Genomic DNA, 12,453 nt, shown 5'->3' with positions numbered 1-12,453 from the left:
GCCGCAACCCCTAGCTCAAGCCTGAAGTAATGTGAAAAATAATCCCAGGCTCGTGCTTAGCGTCCTTAGGACAAAAAAAGTTAAGGTATGTTGTTTGTGGTTATTAATTTTATATATATATATATATATATATATATATATATATATATATATATTTTATGTTAAAAACGCAGACTTAGTAGATATTTTAATACTGAGTTGATTATATTTATATCGCTATACGTATTGCGTATAGTTTATCGGTCCCTAATTAAACAAATTAACAATCAATGGGATGTGATATAAGAAATAAATTAAAGACAGTGAATATAGAAAACTATTATATGATTAATCATAATAAATATTTGTCATGCGACTATGAATCTATATATTGACTGTTCATCTTGAGTTCAAAGAACATAGTATGGTACAGTAAATATTCAATATATGAAAATACTATTGTAGCATAACAAAGGAATAAAAAGGTACGTTAAGCGGTATTTGTATATGAATTTGACTGAATTAAAAGTAAATAAACAATATACTGATCAACCAACGTTTGGTGTTCCTTTTGGCAGAATAGATTTTTATTACAAAATCAATTGCCTATTTTATTCATGAACCAAAACTGTACCTTTGCAAATGCTGCTTATGTGTGACGTAGTGCATCGGAACACCATCGAGAAACAAAAGATGTCAGAGATTTGTATTGTTCTCAAAGCGCTCTTTAATACCTTTGTGTATCAGTCGGCTTTGGCTCCTTTATTCTAGTTTATTCTCTCAAAATGGCCCTTGGTGAATGTGGTTTTTTCATGAAAATAAAGGTTTCATTATTTAAAATGCGGTTTGTTTGATCTAGTTTGGAAAATATCATACTATATATTTTATAACAATATTATAATTTGTTATGTAACAGATAATACCGTCCTAAAATTATACATCTTATAGTATTTTACATGTATAATACTAGCTGGCCCAACAGACGTTGTCCTGTCCTAATGTGGTTTTATGTCAAATGCTCGTTCATTTTCAAGATGAGTTTATTCGCATCGCTCAATCACGTCCTGGTTGAAGTTCGTTTGCAACGCTTACTCACCTTTAGGTTGGAGATCGTTCGCTGCGCTCAATTTATTTCAGGTTTAGCTCGTTCGCTACGCTAACTCGCCTCCAGGTTAAAGTTCGTTCGCTACGCTCATTCACCTTTCGGTTGCAAATTAGCTTTTGTCATAAATTTAAAAAAATAATAGTGTTGCACCCTGTTGGTAAACCTATTGATCATCACAGAATAAAATTGTTTAGTTAAACCAGCTGTTGAAATTCTTTGATTTCATTTAAATATAAGTACTCATAAGGCTAGCATGGGAAACTCCAGAGCCACTGGGGCGGAGCCCTTTTGACGGATCTGCACCAAACTTCACACAGACCATTCTTGATTATGCTTAATAATGCCTGAAAATTTCATTACAATCTGTCAAGCGGTTTCGGAGTCCATAATGTTCAAATATATATATATATATATATATATATATATATATACAAACTTCCTCTTTTATAAATATAGATTTAATTAACTTTTCGTCATTACAAGCTCTGATTGAAGTATTAATGAATTATTGAACATATTAAGTATGTTTATGAATGATAGTACACTATCAATTGAATTTCCTATTTAACTTGCCATACAGTCTGATATGTAGTTAATATGTATTGACCGTGTAAAATAAGCTTATCAAGTTCGGAACAATGTATAATATTATAGTCATAGATAAAACAACCCCACAGTATCTCAAAAGTAATACAAACTTAATTTATAATTAAGTTTTATATAATAATAAATGCTATTATAACAAATGTTTAATAATTTAGTCGAAATTCAGATTTTTATTTGCTCAATCTAAAATGAGAGAATTCTTAGTAATGATATTTGTATCATTTTGTGATAATACGGTGTTCATATGAAACATAGAACTTGGTTACACGAAAGGTTGTTATAAAACTATGTTGGAAACCGCATTTATTAGAACTAAAAAAGCACAAATGGCTATATATTTTCTCAACTCTTTGTTATTTCTCTTTGCTCATATGTTCCATAAAACCCCTCTTTACTAAAATTGAACTGCGTGTCGATTTTTTATAATTATTTTAAGCTGTGTTACTGTTGATTATTTACTAGGCTTAAAGACGGCTGAAAGGTCTTAAGATTAACAGAAAAAATAAACTATTTTAATTTAATGTAATACTTTTGAAAAAAAACTAAAATTGACTAACTAGAGTTTAAAAGTTGTCTCCCATTTCTAGATAAACAATTTATTGAAGGGTGAAAAATAAACAGCATTTTGTCTTTATGCATCCGGTAAGATAAAGTTATTGTTTTGTGTACCTTTATATAAGCGAAGAGTTAATTAAAGCACAACTATGAAGGAACAGTTAATAACGTTGTGGAAACCTGAGTCTTGAAACATAAGACCACAACTGTTCTTTGAACTAGCGTCGTCTGAGACAAGGTCTCCATCAAATTCCCCCAGAAACCTACAGAAAACTAGGGCTTATATTTACATAGTTATTCGCAATGGAGTGTACATAAAAACATTTAATCTGATTTTAAAAGTAAAATGAAGTTTCCATTTTAAAAACATAAACCACATTTTTAAAGGGTGCCATTTTAAAAATAAATTATATCCACGAAAATCTAAATTTTGTATCGTGTTAATCCACATTAATCGAAAACCTGTTTCAATAAGTGAGATTTTCTAACAAACATTGCTATTTTCAAATGCATTTATTTAAAGAACTACTTTATACTAATTTGAGTTCTAGTCCTGATTAACAATCTTGTTTGGATATTATATATATTTGAATTAAAAACAGTATGACTACGACAAAGGATCTTTAGGTTATAATAACAATTTACAAAATGAAATAATTTCTTAATCATATTATGGATATAAATCGTATTGAAATGGTATTATTATGGCTACAAACAGTAAGAATTTTATTGGTATCCCTATAGTTTGGGCAAATACTTACAGTATTTAGTATTACATATCATAAAACAATCTATGTAGATATACCAAAACATTAAAATTGAGCCTGGTCAATTTAGGAGTGATGCTTTGAGCTGAATATTTCTTAACGAAAAAAAATTCCATTTTGCACCAAACCATATATCAAACATGAATAGTTAACACAGTTTTTATTTACTTTTCTTTAGAACAACATGAAAATTTATATTGTTTACTATTCTAAATACAACATTTTAAATATAAACTCCTTGTATATACAAGAGACTTTTTTTTATTTCACTAATAAAACTACCGTTGCGTTTTTAGAACCAAGCTCAATACCTTGCTTATAAAGAATGCATAAATAGTCCTACAAAGATAAAAACAATTTGTAATTACACTCAATAATTTGTAAAGACACGATTGGTATAATTTATTTTCAAGTTATAAAAAATTATAAATAAACGTATCATGGTATGATAGCTGAATTAGAGCAACAGTATCCATGTTTCAAGAGGAATAATCTGTAAATAGTTTGAGTTCTTCGGGAGCCCAAACGGACACATCTCAGTCAAGATAGTTTAGTTAGTTTCAAATAATGTATCTAATTTTCCTGTGTGAACTCTTGGATTTATAAGAGATTCATAATTCTAGTTGCCCTTATTTAAATTAATTTGAGTGCTATTCCCAACACGTTTAACTGTACTATTTTATACATATATTTGGTCTATATGTTTGGGATTTTAAAAGTTTAGGCCTATAGCTTAGATATATATTGTCTTATACAGCAGCAATTTTCAGTATGACTATCTTTTATAAATATTGCAACAAAGCAAATGTTCATAAACTATTTGACATAGTGTTAAATTTCACCTTGGGATTTTTATTTAACATATTTATCTATTCTATGTGAGTTGCCAATTTTATTATGTGCCCAAAAACCTGGTACGATTTGACAACAGCATGGCCCGTAAAAATATATTTTCTGCTTTATCTTTCTTTATGTACGAACGATTTAGTTATGTATTTTGCACGGCTTTTTAGGTTTTTAAATTACTGAAAAATGTAATGTGTCAAGGAGACAGCTATGTCTTGAAATATAAAATAAGTATTTTTTTAATAATGTAAAGTGTGTTTAAAAGCTTAGTTACAATTAAACATACAGGATGACAAAAAAGTCTAGAAACGGCTTGATATCTTTTTGACTAAATTCGTTAGAAAAGTCAACCCTTTCACATTAACTTATAAGTATGAAAACTACTTTTTGCAAGCATTACCATTTTTTTAACTTCACCAGGGGACGGCCCATGAGGAGTAGGTACATAATCTTTAGTGTAAGCATAGGTTGATATGCACATCATTTTAAAGGTCTGGTCAAGTGGAGTTCATTGCCGGAAACCGCGACAAAAAAGGTTCATCCGTTACAAAATGGCGGCATTTCAAAGTTCTTGCGGAATATACCTGCACAGGCCTTCATAGTCAAAATTAGCCAGGAAATCTGAAACCCGGTTAAATTTATTTTGAAGATTGAATAAACTTAGTCTATGAGCGAGTTGACTTTAAAATACGATTTCAGCTCTCAAGATAATGTTTAATACGAGTATTAACCAATACTAAGGCCTGTAAAGGTATATTTCACAAGAACTTTGAACAGCCGCCATTTTGTAACGGATGAACCTTTTGAGACGCGGTTTCCGGCAATGAACTCCACTTGACTAGACCTTTAAAATGATGTGCATACCAACCTATGCTTACTTTAAGATTATGTACCTACTCCTCATGGGTCGTCCCCTGGCAGAAGTAAAAACATGAAAATACTTGGAAAAAGTAGTTTTTATACATGTAAGTTGATGTGAAAGGTTTGACTTTTCTAACGGATTTTGTTAAAAAGATATTACGCCGTTTCCAGACTTTTTTGCCACCCTGTATTTACCTACGTATATGTTGTAACAATTTTAGAAATACTTTATCCGATTTTAAATTTGGAGAACTGGTTTAAGCTAAATGTATAGAAACATTTTTTAGCGCAATGAGACCGGGTCTCCACTATGATTTCACTGTTAGTCGGACGGCAAAATTTGTATTTGGCAATACACATTAGTTTATAAAAACATAAATACATTTGATACATTAGCCCACGTCTTGATTTACATTAATTTGAAAATTTTCATATTAATATTACACATTCAATTCTAACCTCAACATGTCTACAGCAAATTATTGTTTTCATGCGGTGCTTAAAAAACACATGTTACTGGTAGTGTCTACCTTTTAGTATTTTGAATATAGTATGTTTACTGGCCAGACAAACTTACAACCAGACATATACTAGACGGAATTACTGAGGTAATTTTAAATAGATTAAATAGCAGTACGAAATTAGTAACAGAAATTATATTGTATTTGATAAATTTATTCATTTTTCCTTTCAATCACTAACCACGTGAAATACTGTTAAAGTATGATTATAATAAAACATGGGATCAAAATACGAAGACTGCCTTATATTTGATGGCAGGTTCCCTGTAGTCTATGTCGTTAGTGTTGAGGCTTGAGAGACAAGTATCAAAATCATATCATGTATCGAAGTATTGAACCTTATATTAAAACAGTAACATCAACCGGTCATTGACTTGAACGTTTGTTTTTCGAATTGTTTATTGAGTAAAAAATAAATAATCACTAAAGTATTCTAGTCGAAAACTGTAATGATTACTGGTTTTTAGTGGTTTGGTGTAATGTATTTTGGTGAACAAATTTGACCAAAATAAAAATGTAATCAACTCTTATAAAAACTCTTTTATAAAAATAAAAGCTAGTAAAAGTAATAAAGACAAAAAAGTATATAAAAAAACATTACTCCAAAATTTGTTTTAGGTTGCCTAATATTACGTTGTTAATAAGATTGTAGACAAAACTACCGAGTAATTTGCAGATAAATGTAATAATAAAAAAAACATATTTTAGAGTATACGTTGGATACAAGGAGCATACGTTTTTTTAATAAATACTTGTGCAACATAAAGTAAAAGTAATACACCAGGATTAAGGGTAGTATAATATTTTTCACTCTCGTGAAATATTAAAAAACATTGTCAAGCTAATAAAATATAAATATGTTTTACGAAAAACAGGTAGTAAATCATGCATTTACGTTATCAGCTACATAAACCCTGTATTTATTACATTTATCTCCACCCAGTATGTAATATAGTGAGAATTTAGTAAAAACAAGTTAATCAAAAGGTGTATGTAAAATATTTTAAAAACGCGTTTAATTATTTTTTAACATTCTTGTAAAAAGGAAGAAACCTTATTTTCCGAGCCACCTTAACAAAATAAAGATAATGGTTTGATTTATTTTAGTTCACATAATTACTCTAAAATAGGTTTTACGTGGAATTGACAACAAAATAAAGCCACATAGAGAATTCGATTAAAGTGATAAATGTCAGAGATCAAACAGATATTAAAAATTAGCTTCTTTGAAGCCCCTTGTGGCTTGATGCCATAATGGGTTTGGCAAACAAGCCTAATGTTTTAAAAATTAAACTTTTTTTATTACTTAAATGTTTTCTAGTTAAATAATTAACGCAGTCGATTCAAATGTTTTTTTAGTAACCCGTTACTAACATTTAGCCATATTTCGTCCAAATAAACAAACGTTGTTTTGTTCTGATCATATCTGGAGACGACAACTCACACTGGATGGACTGAAAGGAACAATTCTTTTGTGGACACAAATACGGGTGTTTTCGACATTGTGTGTCCTTTGTATTGTTATAAATTGACTACCACAAATTAGCTTCATAGATTATTTTCGTACAAAGGAATTTTATTTTTAACTATTCATAAAACTGTTGATGATACCAAATGGTTCAGGCTAAAAATAAAAAAAAAATATTCATTATGTTTTTGTTTAATAGGGATAAATAAAAATAAAAAATAAACTATGGTTTCAGGTGAATGGCGAATGGGGTCTTCCTGCTTTTGCCTGTGATTTCTACATTGCGATGGACGTCACTTGTAGCACATCTTCAATTTTCAACCTTGTGGCCATAAGCATAGACAGGTATTTTATACATTTAAACAAGTGTTATGACATTTATCAAGTTAATCCAAATTCATAACTTAGAACTATTTACAGGAAGTATCTTGAATCATAAATATTTAACCATGAGTATGTACTTCTTGATCAAATATATAAATTAGTTTATAAAATCGGGTTTTTTGTAATACCATTGAACACGAACTGTCAATATTCTAAAATATACAACATTTTTATCCTATACGGTACGGATTACAAATATGTATTTATTCAATCTTTTAAATGGTTATTAAAAACAAATAATTTTGATGTTGCCTATACATTAAAAGCAAGACGAAATTGAACATTCAATTGACTTTATTTATATGTATGAACTATTCTATATATATATATTCTATATATATTCTATATATATAAATAACTATTTAAATCGTTTAATGGCAGATTAATTTCATGTTTAAAACATATAACCACACAAAAGTGAAAAGACCCCGATTGAGTTTCACATCATTGAACAAGGATTATCGTATAACACTCCCGTGAAATATACAGTCATTTAGACTAAGAGTATTGAGCAATTTTAAATCGTTTTCTATGATTTGTAAATGTTACCAAACTTAATAGAATAATTTCATCCATCCTTATCACTAAAAATTCTTTACAACTAAATTTTCACTTAAAGAAAGTCAAATTTAAAGTAGCACCCGTAAAAGTACAAATTCGGGATTGCAAACCCGTACATAATCAACGCAGTAATGGTCAATAGATGTAATGCAACATATATTTTTATATTCAAGTTAATTTTATAAATTTTCAATATAGATTGCTTGTCTACATGAAAATGTTAGGTAAATTTTGAATCAGTGAATGTCTACCAAAAAGCGAATTCAATCTTAGCAAAAAATTATAATACCTCTTGTACAAATCAAACACCTCAAGCAATGCTCGGTGTCCTGGTACTAATATTTTATATGATATGATACGTTATATTTTTATGTAGTTTTTGTTTTATTGTTCCTATTAAGAAAATTATCCGTCTTAGAACTGTAAATAAAAAAATAAAGGTAATTTCTTTATTTAGACTTTATATTTACACTTAATTTGCCTTTTACCGTGATTATCCTTTAAAGGTTTACTAAAAAGTGTTATATTTCAAAGGTACATAGCGGTCACACAACCCATAAAGTACGCCAAGCAGAAGAACAACAGCAGAGCGTGGTTGTTGATCGTGTTAGTGTGGGTGGTCAGTATAGCCATCGGAAGCCCCATCGTCCTGGGTCTAAACTACACACCGAACAGGATCCCAGGACTTTGTATCTTCTACAATACAGACTTCATCATCTACTCATCTTTATCATCCTTCTACATTCCCTGTGTGGTCATGGTCTATCTGTACTATAGTATTTTTAAGGTATGTAGTCTAGTTTTGATTATTAGTAATGTTTAACTTTTATGTAGGTTTCTATTTGAAAAAAGGAAAATTGAAAGTAATTTTATGACGCCAACAAAAGTAAACAGGTTTATGAAATAAAGTATAACTGAAAAACATACTATATCTAACAGAAAAGTTAAACGCACCCAGTAATAAGTAAAAGGTGTATAGCTGCATGAAATAAGCCTACGTGAACCTCAATGGACTGAACGTTCGTACACTTATAGAGTTGTTGATTTGAGAAAATGTTTAATTTCAAGATCTTTTGTTGTTTGTCACGTTCGTATTGTACTGTTTAATAACAACAGTATTGCCCCATTAGTATTGCCACATACATTATGGGTGGATATAATACTCTTTAATTCCGTATTGCTGATAGTTAATATAAAATAAATGTAAATGTCTTGTAATTGAATAAGTAATGTATACTGTTATCTTTGTAGATGTTAAGGTATTGTAGGCGAAGAACTCAAAATGGGAGGGGGGTTGGGGTGTAATATACATACTACACCTATTTTGGATTTTGGTTACTAATTTATAACATCTCCGGTTTTATTATTATAATTTAAATTTTTATTTTTTGTGATTTGACCGATAAAATATCTTCACAGTAACATACAAACCTAACACAAGACGGACTCAACGAGATGTTATTGTAAAAAAAAAAACAAAAAAAACATTTACCAGTCACTTATAATCACACTAAGACTAATCTTACATGTATTTCCAGGCTTTACGAAATAGAGCGAAAAAACAAAAGGCTGCTCGAAAACCCCCAGTTGACATGAAGCCTGGAATCGTGATAGAAAACGTAGCCCAGACACGAAGACTGGCAGAAACATCGATGGTAGCGTCGGCTTTGGTACCCACTACCAGTATAGACGACGGACCCACCAATACGGGCAGTGGTAGTCAGGTAGGTTGTGATTGAAAAGCTGTCGACAATATTTATCAAAACCAAGATTAAGTCAAAGAGATTATTTTTTTCTGTTGCAAATGTTGCAGACTGTAGAGTTGTGACTCTTATATGATATTTTTTTATACAACACATTTCAGTAGTTGTAAATTATTATTTATTGGAGTTACGTAAGATGTAAAAAAAATGGGAAAATAGAAATTCCCAGTGTAGACTGGTTACATTTACCAAGCATACGACTTATAATTTAACTTTTAAAATAACATTATTAATAACTTGTGAATAAAATGTATTAAACCTTTTTTTGTTCACTGGAATTTTTAGGTCCACTTAATATTTCAAGTATATTGTTAAGCAAATGGTAGTTAATATAAAAGATTTAATTTTTTATATAAACTACCATTATAATTTTAAATTAATTATTTTATCTTATGACTGTTTAAACTAAACATCTGGAAAGTCATCATTACATCAATTTTATGTAGTTATGTACAGAATTGTGTTCTATATTTGACCTATGATCAGTTTGTCGTATTTTCGAGATTACTAATTATATAGTTTCTAGTAATTTTTTTTTAATGTCCCTTATTGTTGAACAGCATCGTTCACATTTCCAAGCTATGATATATGTTTTTTACAATACCTTATTTTCATCCATTTCAATAGGATGAGGACGACGAGGGCGAGCGGTCACCAGGCTCAGAAGATTGTCACGTGATTCCCAACGACAAGTCTACAGAGTTCATTTTGGCCACAGTCATAGAGGAGACTGCGTAAGACATTAATAATTGATACTTTAACTTTAACTGTATTGAGCTTACGGTAAAATAAGCAATTCACACTGCACTTCGCACAATTGCTTTGAAAATAAGAGATCACTAAGGTTTATAACTAACAAGTACTTTTTTTAATTTCTCATTTAGACAGAACTGTATTTATAAATGCTAAATAGATCGTACAAATTGACAGTTATAAACGTATTCAGTTATAAGACCTTGTAAATTAGAAGAATATGTATTGTGATATGGAATAAACTTTCTCTACTCTCCTCAGGCTTGCATAAACACATGGGAAAGTAGCTTTAACAGAAATCCGGATCTGTATATATATTTAAGTTAGTCAGGAGTTGGATTATTGTTAAATAATACAACCAAATTAAACTCAAAGAACTGCCTTTGTATTATTTCTAATTAATAAACCAACACTATTGATGTACATATCCACTTTAAAAAAGACGTATAAACGTCCTGGAGCCTAAACTCTGAATATCCCCCAAAAAATCTAATAAATCTAAAATATAAATTATCTGTACAAATTTCCTCACAAAATCTACTCAACGACCAATAAATTGCCTGAACCAATTAACATTCCCTTATTAGTATCAACAAATTAACCAATTCCCTCTTCAACTCTATAACCCTTTAAACAGGACATTCCCATACAAACTTCCCGCAAAAGTGGCCTAACCTTAAGACAGAGTAGCCAGTTCACCCAACACAGTAAGTACTAGGCAATAAGCACCCTGCCCGGCCCACTTACCTTTTTCCCTATCTCACGTTACATATTTATTAAGATCGACTGCTACTGAGCACAAATACCTCAATTAAATGATTAATTAAAAATTATTTATTCCACCAAAACACAATAATTGTTACACGGAGTTGTACAAACAGATACATTACTCCCCACATAGGCATAGCATATCCTGTGTGTGAGGAATGAGCTTCACCAGTAGTCAAACTAACATCTAATTTCATAGAAAAACTAATTAATAAAAAAAAATATTATTTTACATACTTTTGGAAAAATGAGAAAGATTGCAAATTGAGCTAATACAAATAAAACACTAAAAAAATGTATAAACCACAAGAGGAAATAGGCGAATCAAAAATGCCCATGTTCTACGCAATGATTTTATAAACATCTCAAGCACACTTCCTAGCAGCATCGCCAACCAAATGCCATCAACCTAGCTAGCCTAGCCTTCCCTTGATTGCAGTACGTATATGTAAATGTTATGCCATATTTATGAATATTTTCCGTTTCCATCTATTTGTCGTCACTAAACAGTTTATGTCTCCATGATCCATCCTGACTTGAAACGAATCTGTCATACCAACCAGTTTGTAGCCGAACTGCTATAACAGCTAATAACGAAATGAAGGGGTGAGAAGCCAAGGGGTACAAGTGACTCGAATTTCATTTTGAGAAAATTAGGTTTAAAGTTTAATTGATATAATCAAATCTAGGCACATTTTAGTTTAGTTAGTTTAATATAGTTTTATTTTCAGGTATTTCAAAATTCAGAAAAACACATTTTTATACTGGTTTTGATTTGACTCTTTGTGTTATCGGCTACTATCTGATAAGAGGTGTCACTTGTACCCCTTGTCTTCTAAATGGAAATGGAATAATCTAAGAGCACAAGTTGTTAAATCAAATGAAAATCAAATTTAATTACAAAAAGTAAGCGCCTGTCATACATATCAGTCAGAATCACTGTCGTAAACGTTTTCTAGTTCTACATTGTCTTCTTCATGCTGTTCATCACAAGTCTGCTCTCTTGGTTGGCCCTGTCTTGTCAGAGGATTCCCTTCGTAGTCTAGAGACCTATAGAATCGGTGGTGGATTGGAGGTACAAATTGCAGCAGATTAAGAAGGTCTTTGAACTTAGATGCCTTTATTTTCTTTTTGTTGGTTTTTTGAGCCAAAGATGGTAGTTGGGTCGGAATCCTGCCTGGGTTCTTCGCTAGCAGACTGTACTCTGAAAACGGCATGTCTTTATTAAAAGTGTTTTTGTAGAACAAAGTCCAAGGATTGTCCTTTCTAAACTGCAACCACTGCATTTTACTTATCCCAGTCACAGATTTCACAAAATACTTGTAAATGGTATCCAGGGATACAAAGTCTTCATCTGACATCTTTTTTACCATGAACTTTTTGCTTGCTCCCGCAATGATCTCCACCCAATCATCTGGAACAAAAACGCCTCTCTTCATGTTCTTTTTCATAATTTCCACCTTACCGAAGTCCCTGTCACAGTCGTTGTACGAGTGGCCAGTACGTAGAAACTTTA

At 30.8% G+C, this 12,453-nt stretch overlaps 1 protein-coding gene across 1 annotated transcript in view; it reads left to right on the top strand.

The window, feature by feature from the left end:
• Positions 1-12,453, top strand: part of LOC128987689 (dopamine D2-like receptor) — a 142,731-nt gene that overhangs the window by 122,875 nt on the left and 7,403 nt on the right. Inside the window, exons 2-5 of the mRNA XM_054408672.1 lie at positions 6,944-7,053; positions 8,188-8,440; positions 9,192-9,377; positions 10,044-10,150. Of these exons, the coding sequence (XP_054264647.1) occupies positions 6,944-7,053; positions 8,188-8,440; positions 9,192-9,377; positions 10,044-10,150 (656 nt within the window). The remainder of the gene's footprint in view (positions 1-6,943; positions 7,054-8,187; positions 8,441-9,191; positions 9,378-10,043; positions 10,151-12,453) is intronic.

Source organism: Macrosteles quadrilineatus, unplaced genomic scaffold (assembly GCF_028750875.1).
Source record: "Macrosteles quadrilineatus isolate MER2022 unplaced genomic scaffold, UCM_ALF_1.0 Scaffold_2__2_contigs__length_208266976, whole genome shotgun sequence".
Lineage (NCBI taxonomy): Eukaryota > Metazoa > Arthropoda > Insecta > Hemiptera > Cicadellidae > Macrosteles > Macrosteles quadrilineatus.
The sequence above is the reverse complement of the archived record's forward strand: the minus strand, read 5'-3'. Positions and strand labels throughout refer to the sequence as shown.